Below are 15,003 nucleotides of genomic sequence, written 5' to 3' on the forward strand. Positions count from 1 at the left end.
ATTAGGGTCTCACTAATTTACTGAGGCTGGTCTCAAACTTGAAATTCTCTTGCCTCAGCCTCCTGAGTTTCTGGAATTCTGTAATTCCAGCATGAGCCACCAAGCCTGGCTCAACAGCTTCAAATATACACATACAGATGCACACGTAAATCCATCTAGTACAAACACAAGTCCTATCTAGCGCACATGTGCATACTGCATACAAACAGAACCCTCTAGGACTGGGCTGGAGATCGGCAAGGCAGACGCCCTGGGCTTGCCCGCAGTCACTGCGGAGCTCTGCTCTTCCGAAGTGAAGGGTGCACCTGCAGGGGAGGCGGGCGGGAGGCTGGAACCTCCCCAGCGGGGCGGGTCTAGGTCCCGGCAAGGTTCCCCTGGTAACCGTGGCGGGGGGGCGGGGCAGCACGACCCGGAAGCAGATCGCGCGCCTGCGCGCTCGGGCAGTGGCGCCGGCTCTCGCCATGGCGGAGCCGGACCCCGAGTCGGAGCAGATCCGTCTGAAGTGTATCCGTAAGGAAGGCTTCTTCACGGTGCCTGCGGAACACAGGGTGCGACGGGGGGCCCCTCGGGGACGCTGCCTTCCTCGCCAGCAGGGTCGCTGGAGCGCCGACGTCGCAGTGCGGCACGCGCGGGAACGGCGGGACTGGACCCCGCTGGCGGCCTCGCGGGGGTGGGACGGGGAAGGGCCCGGCTGACGGCCTCCCGGGGACGGGGCGGGACGAGGCCCGGCCTCCCGCGAGGGCAGACTCCCAGCCCCTACCCCTGCTTTCCCGCTTCCGCCCGCGACGGGCTCCGCCGCCGCAGCTGGTGCTGGGCGAGAACTTGGCGGCCGGGTTCCCCTCTCCATCTGCGCCTGGGGGCTCTTAGGGGCCGGCAGCCCTCTCCGGGGACATATGCCGCCACTTCCATTACTGTCTCTTTTGTGGGATGAAGGCGCTGAATGATTTTTACCAAGGTGGACACATGGTGTAAGGAAAGCGGGGTTGTGTTTTCCAAGAATCAAGAGCTGGGCCTGGTGGTGCACGCCTGGAACCCCAGCCGCTTGGGAAGCTGAGGCAGGAGGATGGGGAGTTCAAAGCCAGCCTCAGCAATTTAGCGAGGCCCTGTCTCCAAAATATTGAAAAAGGCTGGGATGTGGCTCAGTGAATGGTTAAGCGCCCCTGGGTTCACTCCCTGGCACCAAGATAAATAAATAAACAAACAATGATCGTGGCCTAATGGGAGGATAGGCAAAGTGCATAATTAGCAGTGCCTGGAGACATGGAAGTCTCTTGGGTCTTAGGAGTCGCATTCAGCTGGGGCCAGGACGAAATTGGCAGAAGAACTGGCATTTCTTTTGGACCAGGAAGTGTGATCAGATTGGACACAGATGAGAAGGGTGGCATGCCACACTCAGGAGGCAGGGGCAGAGCAGGAGGGTCACAGTGTGGGCAGGAGGTGCCAGCAGAGCAGCAGTGTGAGAAGGGATGAGACCCTGGAGGGAGCCAGGCCAGTTGCCTCTAGGTCTCAGAGAGTAACAAGACAAGAGAAGAGACACCAGGAGAGGCTGTTGGAATCAGAACCCTGCTGCAGACACTGCTTAGATCCAAGGAGAAGTGCTCATTCCGTTCTCCAGAGGCACCACATCCTGCAGGGTTGTCAGGGTGCAGGCTCTCTGGGTAGACAGAGCTTTATCTCCTCTCTTCACTGACATCCTAGAAAGGCAGCTGTTCTCCACACGGTGGGCCTTGGTGTTTTTTTTTTGTGGTACTGGGGGTTGAAGCCACGGCCTTGAGCATGCTGGCAAGCAGTCCACCGCGAGCTGCATCCTAGCCCTCTTCTGCCTTGTTGCTCCCCCTGTTCTCAGCCATTCCCAGCCTCCCTAGAGGGGAGTGGGTGGTAGCCAGCTTCCTTTGACCTGGAAGCACACGTGGCCAGGTGCCACTGAACAGTGCTTCTTTTCTTCTTCTGTTTTTCTTTCTTTGATACAAGAGATTGAATCAAAGTGTTCTTTTTCTACCACTGAGCTACATCCCCAGCCCTGTTTAGTTTTTATTTTGAGACGGGATCTCGCTAAGTTGGTGAGGCTGGCCTGGAACTTGGGATCCTCCTGCCTCAGCCTCCTGAGTGGCTGAATTACTGGCCTGCGCCACCCTGCCCAGCCTGAGCCATGTTTCTTCACACAGAGGAGGTAGTGACTGGATGGTGACGATAGTATTCTCTGCCATAATGGTGTTGCTGTGCACAGTGGTGACTGTTGTGGACAGCAGGCATGCAGACTGGGATGGAGAAGGGGTGGCTAGGCCACCTCTGTGTTTCGTTCAAAGTGGGCCCAGTATCATCCTCCCCTTTTCTCATCAGAGAAGCCCAAGTGTGTGGCTGCTTTTCTCTTTGGTGAGCAGGACATGGTGGACTTCTCAGTGCCCGGGGGTGAGAAGTGCCTGTTCTCAGCTGTTTACCAGCTTCCAGGCGCCACACTGGCAGCACCTCTCTCTTTCAGCTGGGGCGATGCCGGAGCGTGAAGGAGTTTGAGAAGCTGAACCGCATTGGCGAGGGCACCTATGGCATTGTGTGTGAGTGGCCACCGTGGGGTGCCTGGAGGCACGGCTTGGGCTGATGCGCACAGGCTGGGTTGCCACAGGGCAGCTGTGTTGGGGCTGGCAAAAGCTTCCCAAGGCTGGGATGTGGCTCAGTGGTCAAGTGCCCCTGGGTTCCATCCCAAAGCTTGTTCCGGAACGTTCAACTCCCAGTGCAGTTTCCATGAACTTTACACTGTATCTGGGGGTAAACCTCAGTTTCAGGTTGCTAATATCAGTGACCCAAATGTATAACCATGGAATGCAGCGGCTGTTAGAATATTGAAAGGTAGAATTTTCAGCAGCAGCTGGCGTTCATACCAGCTCTGTTGGTGTGAGACTTTCTGTCTAGTGTTTGGAAGAGGAACCATCCAGATAGAGCACTTTACTTGTTGTTGGAACATAGCTGCAGGCGGATGTGAAGCAGTGGGTCATATGTTGCCCGAGGAGGAGAATGCATGGAGCTTGAGTTGCCGGAGGCCAGGTTTCAGAGAGTAACTGGGTATTCATTCCCACCCAGCTCAAGTGAGGAGCATCGGGGGAGCTGGTCTCAGGAGTATAGCTTGCACAGAGTGAGGACTGAGCATCACTAGGCACTCGGTTGCTAGAGGAAAGGGAGTTCTGAGGAGCTGAGGGGGGCTTCTGAGAAGAGGAAGGGAACCCTGAGGAGCTGAGGGGGGCTCCTGAGGAGGGGCAGGGAACCCCAAGGAGCCTCAGAGGGGCTCCTGCCTAGCACAGAGGGGCTTGTGATGGGTTTCCATTCCAGATCGGGCCCGCGACACACAGACAGATGAGATCGTTGCCCTGAAGAAGGTGCGAATGGACAAGGAGAAGGATGGTGAGTGGGGAGGGGTAGACTACTACAGCTAGGACCTCAAAGCAGGAAGGGGTATGATTAGGGGGCTGGCTCAACCTGTCACCTCCAGGCCAGGTTTGTGAAGTCTAGCCCCACTGCCTGGAGGTGTGTGGATTCTCTCCTGCCCCTCCTCTCCCTCCAGTCTGGAGATTCACCTCACCTGCCTTCCACACCCATCTGGTACCCTGCTGAGCCGCAGTGGGGGGGGGGCTCGGACCACCAGGATGCCCTCAGTACAGCAGTGAGCACAGAGTTGCTGATTTTATTGATGAGTGACAGTGACGAGTGGTGTTGGGATGGCCAGTCTCCCCGAGCCAGGACAGTAGCGGCATCTTTCACTGGGTGTCCCTAGAGCCTGAAGGCAGGGCAGGGGCTCACTGAGCCTTCTCTGTTGCAGGCATCCCCATCAGCAGCCTTCGGGAGATCACTCTGCTCCTGCGCCTTCGCCACCCAAACATTGTGGAGCTCAAGGAGGTGGTTGTCGGGAACCACCTGGAGAGGTACCCTACTGGGCCCACCACCCGTGTGGGCCCTGTTCCTCTGTGCCACCCTTCCTGCAGTGAGGGAGGGCCTCTGCCCAGAAGGGAGAAGACAGGATGGGGCATGTGTTTTCCTGTGTTTCCCCCCAGCATCTTCCTGGTGATGGGTTATTGTGAACAGGACCTGGCCAGCCTCCTAGAGAATATGCCAACGCCCTTCTCTGAAGCTCAGGTATGTGAGGGGCACGTTGCGAGCCCTGGTCAGTGACCACTGTACCAAACAGGGCTGGTGGTGTGGGGGTGTCTCAGCCCTCTTGACAGAGGTGGAGTTCCTGGCTGTGGGGCATGTTGGGGAGTGCGAGGAGCCCAGCCTGGGACACGTGAGGCCCCTGGGGAGGAGAGGTGGCACTGTACTTTTCTGGTTGTATTGGACACAGCAACCGCTAAGTTCCTGAGGCTGTGTGTTGACAGCCTGGCCACCAGTAGGGACATGGCACATAGAGGGTCCACCATGGGCTCGCCCTAACCCTTGCCTGGTCTCTACACAGGTCAAGTGCATTGTGCTGCAGGTGCTCCGGGGCCTCCAGTACCTTCACAGGAACTTCATCATTCACAGGTGAACTGAGGTAGCCAGAGGGAGGTCAGAGCAGTTGCCTGCACTGGGCAGGGTGACCGGCCTCCCCTCCTGCAGTCATTCGCAGAGACCTCCAGGGGCAGATATACAGTAGAAGTTCTCCAGCTGCCTGGGGGAAATGTCTTCTGCCAGGAACTGCTGGGAGTGGGGGGCCTTTGGAGATGGGAGCCAGAGGCCGGCTTTGCCTCTCTCACAGCAGCAGGAGCTACTGCATACCTGGCGGCTAGTGTCCTTGCCATTGCTACCCTTTGCTTTCAGAAGGGGGTTGGGGGCAGTGTAAGACTGATGTGGTCTCAAGGCTGTGGTGAGTCTGCCCAGTGGAGCTTGCTTCCAGGGGACACTGGCGTTCTGTCACAGGGACCTGAAGGTGTCCAACCTGCTCATGACTGACAAGGGCTGTGTGAAGACAGGTGGGTACAGGGTGCTGGCCCTGCATGTGTGGAGGTGGCTTTCTGTGGACACACCTTTGGTGGTGGGGGTGTCGGTCCTTGTTTAGTGCCCTGAAGGACCTCTCCTTCCCTCCTTTACCACAGCGGATTTTGGCCTGGCCCGGGCCTACGGTGTGCCAGTCAAGCCAATGACCCCCAAGGTGGTCACCCTCTGGTGAGTCCCTCCTGGGGATGAGTGTACCTGTTTCAGGGCCCTTTGAGTGTGGGGCCGACACTGCAGAAGAGTGGAGAGTCTGGGAGACTCATAAAGGCTGGACAGAGAAAGGCATTCCAGGTCACCTGTGGCTTAGGACAGCTTCCCAGAACAGCCAGGGTTGACCTGGCAAAGGGTGACAGCTAGGCTTAGTGGCCTTAAGGAGCCCACCTTGTCCACCTTCTTGAGGTGGTGATTTCAGAACTGGCTTGGAAGCACCTTGGGAGTTGGGTGACCTACGTAGCTCCGTGATCATCCTGTTAACAGGCAGAACGACCTGTGGCAAGGGAGGACATGAGGGTCCCTATGTGGCGCCTCTAGAGTGTGCATCAACCACACTCCAGCAGGCTGATGTCCACAGGCCTGTGCCGAGGCCTCGGTGGTTCTTGTAACGCACAGGACATGCTCATGTGGCAGCTCTCCATTAACAGCTGTGACCACTGTGTCATCCTGGTTTTCAGGCCTAGAGCAAGGGTATTGGACCTGGCAGTAGTGGTCCTGTTGTTCGGGGTACTGTGGAGCCTCTGGGAGGCTTGGCCCTGGCTGAAGGAGAGGGGCTGGCCACAGGTGACCTGGAGTGCCTTTCTCTGCAGGTACCGTGCACCTGAGCTGCTGCTGGGAACCACCACCCAGACCACCAGCATCGATATGTGGTGAGAGCGGCTGCTCCCAGAGCTCGGGCAGGGCAGGGCAGGGCAGGAGGGAGAGAGTGCAGCTGCAGAGTGGCCGTGGGAGCAGGTCTGGCCTGGCTGTGCCCTCTTGCTATCCCATCACCAGTCTGGTGGCATGGCACTCAGGCTGTGGTCTCTCCCCTTGTAGGGCGGTGGGTTGCGTTCTAGCTGAGCTGTTGGCCCACAAGCCCCTTCTCCCAGGCACCTCTGAGATTCACCAGATTGACCTAATCGTGCAGCTGCTGGGGACACCCAGCGAAAACATCTGGCCGGTGGGTAACCTGGCAGTCCCCAGTGCCCCCTGTGCCCAGCCCGTCCGTGGCTCCAGCCCTGCTTCCTGCAGGGTTTCTCAAAGCTGCCCCTGGCTGGCCAGTACAGCCTGAGGAAACAGCCGTACAACAACCTCAAGCACAAGTTCCCCTGGCTCTCAGAGGCTGGACTACGCCTGCTGAACTTCCTCTTCATGTATGACCCCAAGAAAAGGTCAGATCCCGCCTGCGGGCAGTACTGCCAGTCAGCATTTGGAATGGGAAGACCCTGCTCTCTGCAGAGGTGGAGGGACCCCTCAAACCCACATCCCTTATTTATTCTTGTGCTGGGTTTGAACCTGGAGCCGCATCCCCTGGGCCGGTGCTCTACCCCTTCCCCCAGCTCAAGCAGAACCTTGAAAGACAGTTTCTCACAACATGGGCCACATTGCTGCCCATGTCCAGGGTGGGTTCTCTCTGCTTCCTCATGTTGTAGAACTCACTCTGAGGTTCCCTGTGGTCTCTGGACCCCAAACCTCTCTTTACCATCTACCCTGCCTACTGGAAGTTTAAAACAGAACGGTTGGGGTGTGAGGGAACAGACCTTTTTGAGGCCAGCATCCCATTAATGGGCTGCTTTTCTGCAGGGCAACTGCGGGAGACTGCCTGGAGAGCTCCTACTTCAAGGAGAAGCCCCTGCGTAAGTTCCCCAGACCCTCTGGGTTCTGTTCTCTGGGGGCTTGCTTGGCCAGTGGCCCTTTTCTTGGTGGGTGGACTTCCAGGGCAGGCAGGATGTGGACATCCTGGATAGGTGAGGACCTGGAGGATGCCCCATGGCCTGGTCTGCTGGGGAGCCACCCATCCCTCTACCCTAACACTGAACTGCTCCTCTCCTGCAGCCTGTGAACCGGAGCTCATGCCCACCTTCCCCCACCACCGAAATAAGCGAGCTGCCCCGGCCACTGCAGAGAGCCAGAGCAAGCGGTGTAAGCCCTGAGGTGGGCCTGCGTCAGATGGCCAGGCCTGCAGTGGACTGGGAATGCCCCTGCAAGTCAGGTTGGGCCTCCTGGGAAGTTGGCATGCAGCTTGTCCCAGGCTACCCTCAACCATCCTGTTCCTTTAGCTGACTCCACCCTGCCTGTGCCCAGAACCAGGCAGGTATGGACTTGGGGTGCAGTAGGGGCTGGAGCTGCAGCCTGTGTAACCAGGTGAGCTGAGTAGTTGTGGCAACACCTGGTGGCTGTGCAGGGTCTTGTCTGGCAGAAACTCCTGAGAGGAGGACACACTGGTGCTGAAATCTCAGGTGGTATAACTCAGTGGGGTCTTGAGCCAAGGGTGGGCACTGGCCTCTGAGGATTGCTGTGCTGTTGCCTCTTGGTCACAGGGGCTGCACAGGGCTCAGAGAAGCTGTGGTGACCCTGGGCAGGGCTGGGAAGGGGGGCACCCTTGAAACTCCTAAGGGAGAAGCAGCTGGCTCCCATCCTGAGGAAGAGAAACACTTTCCTAATAGACCTGGTTTCACCATTGTTTAATATACTGTGGGGTGCTTTCTTGTGAAACATGGACAGTGTCCTCCGAGTGCACTGGGGAGGAAGAGCAGGATGGGGCCCAGATCGCCGTACCTGCCCCCTGAAGCTGGGCCAGGGCAGACTCTGCACTTACCCATCCCTGGATGGGCTGGCGTCCTGGGGACCCTGGTCTAAGGGGCCCTAGGCGGCCTCCAGGGAAAGCAGGCTGTGGTTTTTCCCTCTGGGGTTTGCAGCAGCTGCACAGACCCACAGTGGACACAGCAGTCCAGTGGGTGGCCTGCAGGACTTGCCCCCTCTTCTGCTGGGAGGCAGCAGGGGTGCTGGTTGCTGAGCCTTCTCTCCACTGGGTAGGAAGTGGCACAGCTGCCTGGGTTCCACCAGCCAGCACCCCCTGGCTGTGACACCATGGGGAGGCCAAGGCCCTCAAACCAGATCAGCTGGCACCTGGCAGCTTCCCAGATTGGCCCAAGTGGAACTTAGGACCTTCATGGTGTCCCTGCAGACCCTGAGCAAGCCACATGGAGGGTGGGCAACCTGCTGTCCTGAACCACAGGCTGCAGGGAATGGACTAGGAGCTACGGGCCAGCCAGCAGGTGAGGGGATTTTAAAGGCGTGGGTCCTTCTCAGGGACAGGTTTGGGCACTGGTGACAGGGACCCTTCACTCAGTATACTGGGCATGGAGGACAGGGACACATTGGCAGGTGTGTCAGTCCAGCTCAGGGCTTACTGCCAGCTGGGCCTGAGCCTGGCCCCTGGGGGAGGAGGACCTGGTACTGGCCCCAGGCAGGAGCTTCCCATGGAGGCTCTGCCCCCACCTCCCTGGACTCCCCAGGGATAGGGAGACCAGGGCATTCAATGGCCTTGGCCCCTCCCCAAGAGCAGCACCATGGAAATTCCTGAAAACCCTTGACCTGAGCCAGTTGGGCCTAGGGGCGGGCCCCTGGGCTGTCGTACAGCAGGGTGTCCACCTGTGCACGCTGCAGCCACAGGCGCCTCTGGGCCTCGCTGAGTAGTGCCCGCAGTGAGTGGCTGGGGCGGCAGGCTGATAGGGCTGTGCAGTGGGCAGCATGTAGCTGGTGGCAAGTGTCACAGCAAAGGGTGGGCAGGGTACCGGGGGCTAGACAGCTGTGTGCCTGGTAGCTCAGGGGCTCAGGGACAGGCCCATAGACTGAGGCCCCCTCTGCCCGCACATGTCGAGGACTGGCCCTCCCTGGGCTCCCAGGGCCTTCAGGAGCAGCCAAGTCCCCAGGTCGGCTCAGCTCATGGCGCAGTGAAAGGAAAGAGAAGGCAGAGGGCTCTGGCTCCAGCTCCTCCTCCAAGGCCCCATAGGGTGGGCTGCTGGCTCGAGGTAGCTCCTCTGCCCGGGGCTCCCAGGCCCCACCCCCAGTGCCCCACAGTTTGGCACTCTGCTCCCAGAGTGGCGGCCTGTAGGCCAGTTCCACAGGGGGTGAGTCTGCTCCTGGTGAGGGCTCCCCGTAGAGGCTGGCCTCCTCCGAGCCCTCATCTTCCTGAAGGTCCCGGTACAGGTCCAGCGGAGCCCTGTAAGCAGCAGGAGTGCCCCGGGGAGGCAGAGGTGGTGGCTCCTCGTCCTGGGCCAGCCGCTGCTGCAACCAGGCCACACAGGAGGCCACATCCCCGCTGGCCCGCCGGGCCCTCAGTAGCTCTTCTGCTGGCAGCACACTGGTGCCCAGCTGGGTTAGCACCTCACCTAGGATCTCACACTCCAGCCGGAGGGCGAAGCAGCCCAGGGCTACCTGCACCAGCTGGCAGGCAGGGGGCAGAGCGGTCACCATCAGGCGGTGGCTGTCCCTGCGCACGTAGCCCATCTTCTGGAAGCTCTGGATGAGGAGCTCCTCGGAGAGCACGCCCTTCAGCACATGCACGTAGCCCCCCGAGAAGGTCTGCAAGGGAGGGGCCTGGTCAGGCCCTCTGCCAGCCAGGCCCCAGCACTGCTCTAACCTGTCTGGGGCAGGTCCACACCGAGTGCCCTGCCTAGAGCAGTTCTCCTCTTGAACTCTCCCACCTCCTCCTACCCCTGGATTTGCTACTCTAGTCTATCCCCTTAAAACAGCTTCTTCAGCACTCTCCTGCTTTTTGCTTCTTCACGACAGTACTGGAGACCTTTCCTCACCAGGGCAAGAGGCTTTGCTGTGCATCTTTTCCCTACTGTGTAGTATTCCCCTGCATGGATGCAATACTGGGGATTGAACCAGGGCTTCGCCTATGTGAGGCAAGTGCCCTACTTGCCTGAGTTATACCCTAGTCCTCTCATGCAGGCAGGTGAGTACCCTGAAATGGCTTTCTAGAAGAACCAAAAGGATCATGAGACCCATGGCATTGTGCCTCTCCTAAGTAAGTTCTGAAACTCCAGGGCTCTGTGGAGCACCCCTCTGCCTACAGTAGCTGGAGGCACACACCTCCCAGGTACTGAGCACCAGCTGTAGAACTTCCTTTTCTGTGGACCTGTGTCCCTTTCTCAGAAAACAAAATGGGCTCAGAGAGATTAGGTAACTTGCCCAAAGTCATACAGCCAAGAGGCAGAACCAAATCACCAGCCAGTTCTGCTCCTTCCCAGCCTCCCCCTGCGCTTGTGAGACCCTCAAGGACAGGCCTGGCCATTCTGCTTTTGCCCCTCCCCACCATGGGGCTAGTGGGCCCTCCTTACCCCCTAGCCTGAAAGGCTGAATAAAAGTTCAACCTTAGACCAGCGGTGCCCCAGTGGAGCTGCCAGCTCCTGAGTTCCTTCGAAGAGGCTGTTTGCAGCTAGGCAACCGGTGGAGGCGTACCTCGCCCACGTGGGCACTGACGTCATCACCCTCCTACTCCTCCCTATTAGCTGGGAGCATCCGGCAGCCCTGCCCCCTCCAGCTCAGGGCAGCTCCCCAGAGAGCCCGACCCGGGCCTAGCCGGGAACCAGGTCCGTGCCATCCCCCATCCGTGCTTCCCCCCCACCGTCCCCCCTCCGGCTTCAGCATCCTCTTTTACAGACCAGATCAGGCGGAGGAGTTGGGGTGGGGACATGGGCCTCCAAGTCCCCCTGTGCGCCTGTCCTAGGATTTCCACGGCAACTAGGGCCGCGGGGTCCGGCAGATAGCCACCCAATGCTGCCCTGCGCCCACCCGGGACCTCAACACGCCCACGGGCTCCTAGCGCTTCGGGCCCTGAGGACGCCTGAAACTCCGAAAGGGGGGGGGTCACTCCCCACGGTAACCGGCAGCGTCCGGCGCCCTACCTTGATGGTGGTGAACTCCTTCCTCCAGGGCAGCAGGTACAGGTGTACGGCCGCCAGCTCCAGCAACTCGAAGGCCCGTGCCAGGCCGCGGAGCGCGGGCGCCAGGTCGGCGCGGCCCCACAGGCCGTCGGTGAGCAGCGCCAGCGCGTCGTCCTGCAGCGCCCCGTGCAGGTCGAAGTCCTCCACCAGGATCTGCCAGAGCACTGCGCGCAACGAAGGGTCTCCGCACACGCCCGCGCGGCCCCGCCGCAGCTCGCGCTCCAAGCACAGGCGGTAGTCCTCGGACAGCGAGCTGCTGCCCATCCTGGCGAGCGGGTCGGGGCGTCAGGAACTGGAGATTACTCCCTCCCGACTGTGTGACCCCAAAGCCCCCCGCTCCAGCATCCTCTCCCAACTCGGAGACCCTGGCCTCGCCAGTAGGGCGGGCCCCTTGTCTGCAGCTTCTCCCGAGCCTGGAGGCCCGATCCCGCCAGCTGGACGCCCCCGCTGTCCACAGCAAGCTCTCACACCTGCAGACCTCGATCCCACCAGCTGAGCGCTCCCCCGCACAGCACCTGCGGACCGCCTCCAGCTCTACAGCCTCGCCCTGCCCGCGGTGAGCGTCCGGCATGGACGTCACCTCCTTCCCTGGAGTCCCTCGCCCACCAGATGCTCTGGACCAGGGTGTTGTGGACCCATCAGGCGACGGCGATACCGATACCTGTCGGTCCCCAGCCGTCCGCGAGCAGCCGCCTCTCCGAGTGTCTTCCCACCGCCGCGAGCTTCCGCGGGAGTCGACTCCGCCCAAACCCTAGCCGTGACGGCGGGGCGGGGCTTAGAGGGCTCCACCCTTGGTGGGCGGAGCTGGTAGGCGCCCCGCCCCCGCCGCGCACCTGCGTTTCCGCGGCGCGAGGGCTGGCGGCCGGCGCTCGATTCGCGTCCGGTGGCCTTGTGTTCTGGTAGCCCTTCCGAGGGGTGGCCGCGCGCCGCTCGCTCACCCCCGCGACCGGGACTTCCCGAGCCGATCCTCGGAAGCGCCCAGACCTCGCGGAAGCGGGCGGCCCTCTCCTGGCCGGGGCGCGGCCTCGCAGGACGCGGGGCGGGGGGCGTGGCCGAGTCCCCGGAGGGGCGCGCTCCTGGTGGGATGGGGACGGTGGTTCCTGCAGCAATCTCTGGGTTGGGTGGCTTTCCCTGCTCTGCTCGTTGCTCCGTACCTCTCAACCCCTGGTCTGGGGGTCTTTGAGGCGAGATGAAGGCGCTCCCCTCCCTCTCTCGGCCAGCGTGGCCTCGAGGCTGCCAGGCGGCCGCGCTGCAGATCTGCCAGCCTTAGTCTGGGCCACCCCTCTAGGGACGCTTGACTTCCCTTCCTTTGGTTTCCTCTGGTGGAAGGGGGTGAACGCCGGAGGGTCCCCGCCGGATGGAAGCAGGGTGTTCTATTAGGTCCTCTTCCTGGGCACCTCCTGCTCCTTTCCTCCCCAGGTCACCAAACCAAGGCTCAAATGTGTCCAGAAGGAACCTTCCCCGGGGAAAGTTACCTGCCTTGTTAAGGTTTTCACTGGGATATTTTTAGACGTTTCTAAGGAAATTTGTTAAACGTTGTAACCAAGTAGGCAGAGCTCCCTGAGGCATTTTGCCGGCTGCTACTAAACGGGGAATTTTTCATTTAGTGTTTAGGCATCCAAGGGGTCACACTGACCCTTAGGGGAGCTGACTTCATTTGCCTGCAGCTCTTCAGCCTTTCATTTTCTTCCTGTCAGCAAGGATCGAGTGAGCCCTTCTATGTTCCTGAATTGATTCCTCTGTCTCCGAGCTCCCTTCTTCTTGAACCTGCTGGGCCCCCAGTGACCACTCCCCCGGGGTTTCAGGCCGGCTTTGACTCAGCAGCACTGGGACTTCAGAGGCCAGGTCATTAGGATGCCATGCCCAGCAAGGCACAGTGGCTAACACACCTTAATCCCAACAACTCCAGGGGCTGGGGCAGGAGGATGGCAATTTCAAGGCCACTTGGGCAACTTAGGGAGACTATATCTCATAAAAAGGGCTGGGGCTGTGGTTCAGTGGTGTACTTCCCCTAGGTTCAATCCCCAGTACCACAAAAAACAAAAAAAAAACTGTAGGAGTGTGGCCATGCTCCTGCCTTATCTTCAGACCCCAGCTGGTGCTATGAGGAGACTGGCAGGAGTGGATGGATCCCTGTACACCTGCAGTCTGATACTACAACTCCTGGGAGACAGGCAGAGCTTTCTAGGATCATCAAGATGAGGTTATTCCAGACTGGGATGGCCCCTGATCCCAGATGACTGATGTCTTTGTAAGAAGAGCGTTTTAAACACAGAGGTAGAAGACCACGTGGAAGTGGAGATGAGAGTGAGATAGCTCCAACTGAAGGACCTCAGGGATCCTGAAGATTTAGTAGCTTGGAAAAGGCAGGAAGGAATCTCCCCTAGTCTTCAGAGAGTGTGTGGCCCTACTGAAACCGAGACCTCAGATTTCTGGCCTGTAGAACCATGAGAGTGAGTTTTTGTGGTATTTTGTTACAGCAGCCACAAGATCCATGTACAGGCCTCGCATGTTCTGACAGCTCTGAGGTCCCAGCTGACCACCAGCATCGAACTCAAGACATATGAACAGATAGCTCTTCAGATGGATCCTACCCCTCAGCATTAGGCTACCCCAGTGTGGAAGCAGCCCTACCTGGACTGTGCACCCACTAACCATTCCTGGATGCAAGGTCATGCACAAAATCAGTTGATGCATCCTTACCTTGCTTCCTGCTTACCCAAGGATGGATGCTATACCCCTCTGACTTGTGCACGTCTCTCCCATGAGCACTGCTACATCAGTGGGTCCATCAACACTTACCTTGACCCTGAGGAGTGCAGCTGGTCACTGCACCATCCACCCCACAGCTACCCTCCTCAGTTGCAATGGTATAAAGTTTTTTTGTTTTGTTTTGTTTTTTGAGGGGGGGGGAGGCTACTGGGGATTGAACTCAGGGGCGCTGAGCCACATCGCAGCCCTATTTTGTATTTTGAGACAGGGTCTCACTGAGTTGTTTAGTTCCTTGCTTTTGCTGAGGCTGGCTCTGAACTTGGGATTCTCCTACCTCAGCCTCCTGAGTTGCTGGATTATAGGCGTGTGCACCAGGCCTGGTGAAGTTATTTTTTTTAAAAAACTTTTTTAGTTGTCAATGGACTTTTATTTATATGCAGTGCTGAGAATCAAACCCAGTGCCTCACACATGCTAAGCAAGTGCTCTACCACCGAGCCACAACCTCAGCTTGAAATTAGTTTCAACTTGCATTTTTTTTTTTTTTTTTGTACCAGGGATTGAACCCAGGCATGTTTAAATTAACTGCTGAACCACATCCCCACATCATCTTATTATTTTGAGACTGGCTTTGAAACTGATTCTCCTGCCTCAGCCTCCTAAACTGTTGGGATTATAGGTGTATGCCACCGAGGCTGGTTCAACTTCCATTTCTTGTTATGGTTCTGAAAACTTCCTTCCTCTCATACTGGTGTTTTTTTTTTTTTTTTTCCCTCTCTCCTCCTCTATACAAAGGCTGTTTGTAGCCATTGCTGTTTTTAGAATTGGGGACTTCTGCCTTTTTCTTGTTGACTTGCAGGATTTCCAATGGGAAGATTGTTCCTTGTCCAACCTGCTGCAGATCCACAGTCTCAGAAGACTGAGGGACTAAGCTGAAGCAGCACCTGGACACACCCAGGAAATGGTGGAGGTGGCCCCAGCCCTCCCAGGATTGGCCTGCAGGTGCTCCACCCCAGGCAGGGCCAGCAGATACAAAACCAGGACTCCCTCGGCACACAGCCCACCCTGCGCTGCTCTGTGAAGCAGGACTTAAAGCCCGTCTTCTCAACATCCACGTCAAGGCCTGCTGAGGGGACGGGACCTTGCTACCCTACAGGATAGCCTGTTACCTGCCAGAGCAGACATCACAAGGCATCTGGGGAAGTGCAGCGTGGCAGAGCACTCATCTGTGTGTTGTCCCGTGTGCATGTAGGGCCACCTCAAGGCACTTCGTGCACATTCACCTGTGGAGGTGCTGCAGACCAGGGACATGCATCCCCACGTGGCAGCCAGACTTCACACGTGGCTGCTGTGGGGCACTTGTAGGCGGGCTGCCACCCTGCCACCGCAGGGCACCTGTGTCTCCAT

The 15,003-nt window shown here is 58.7% G+C and overlaps 2 protein-coding genes across 2 annotated transcripts; one reads left to right on the forward strand and one right to left on the reverse strand.

The window, feature by feature from the left end:
* Positions 1-435: 435 nt before the first annotated feature.
* Cdk10 (cyclin dependent kinase 10) lies at positions 436-7,619 on the forward strand. Its single transcript, XM_076838155.1, has 13 exons — positions 436-548; positions 2,480-2,552; positions 3,322-3,393; positions 3,809-3,911; positions 4,041-4,122; positions 4,439-4,506; positions 4,882-4,934; positions 5,058-5,127; positions 5,760-5,819; positions 5,986-6,109; positions 6,181-6,320; positions 6,733-6,785; positions 6,985-7,619. Exons 1-13 carry the CDS (start codon positions 462-464, stop codon positions 7,080-7,082), a joined length of 1,083 nt encoding a protein of 360 aa, XP_076694270.1. The 5' UTR covers positions 436-461; the 3' UTR covers positions 7,083-7,619.
* Spata2l (spermatogenesis associated 2 like) lies at positions 7,597-11,604 on the reverse strand. Its single transcript, XM_076838154.2, has 3 exons — positions 11,548-11,604; positions 10,848-11,151; positions 7,597-9,516 (listed from the first exon to the last, which is right to left on the reverse strand). The coding sequence occupies exons 2-3, from the start codon at positions 11,148-11,150 to the stop codon at positions 8,542-8,544; spliced, it is 1,278 nt and encodes a 425-aa protein (XP_076694269.2). The 5' UTR covers position 11,151; positions 11,548-11,604; the 3' UTR covers positions 7,597-8,541.
* Between the last annotated feature and the right edge of the window lie 3,399 nt (positions 11,605-15,003).

This window comes from Callospermophilus lateralis, chromosome 18 (genome assembly GCF_048772815.1).
Source record: "Callospermophilus lateralis isolate mCalLat2 chromosome 18, mCalLat2.hap1, whole genome shotgun sequence".
Lineage (NCBI taxonomy): Eukaryota > Metazoa > Chordata > Mammalia > Rodentia > Sciuridae > Callospermophilus > Callospermophilus lateralis.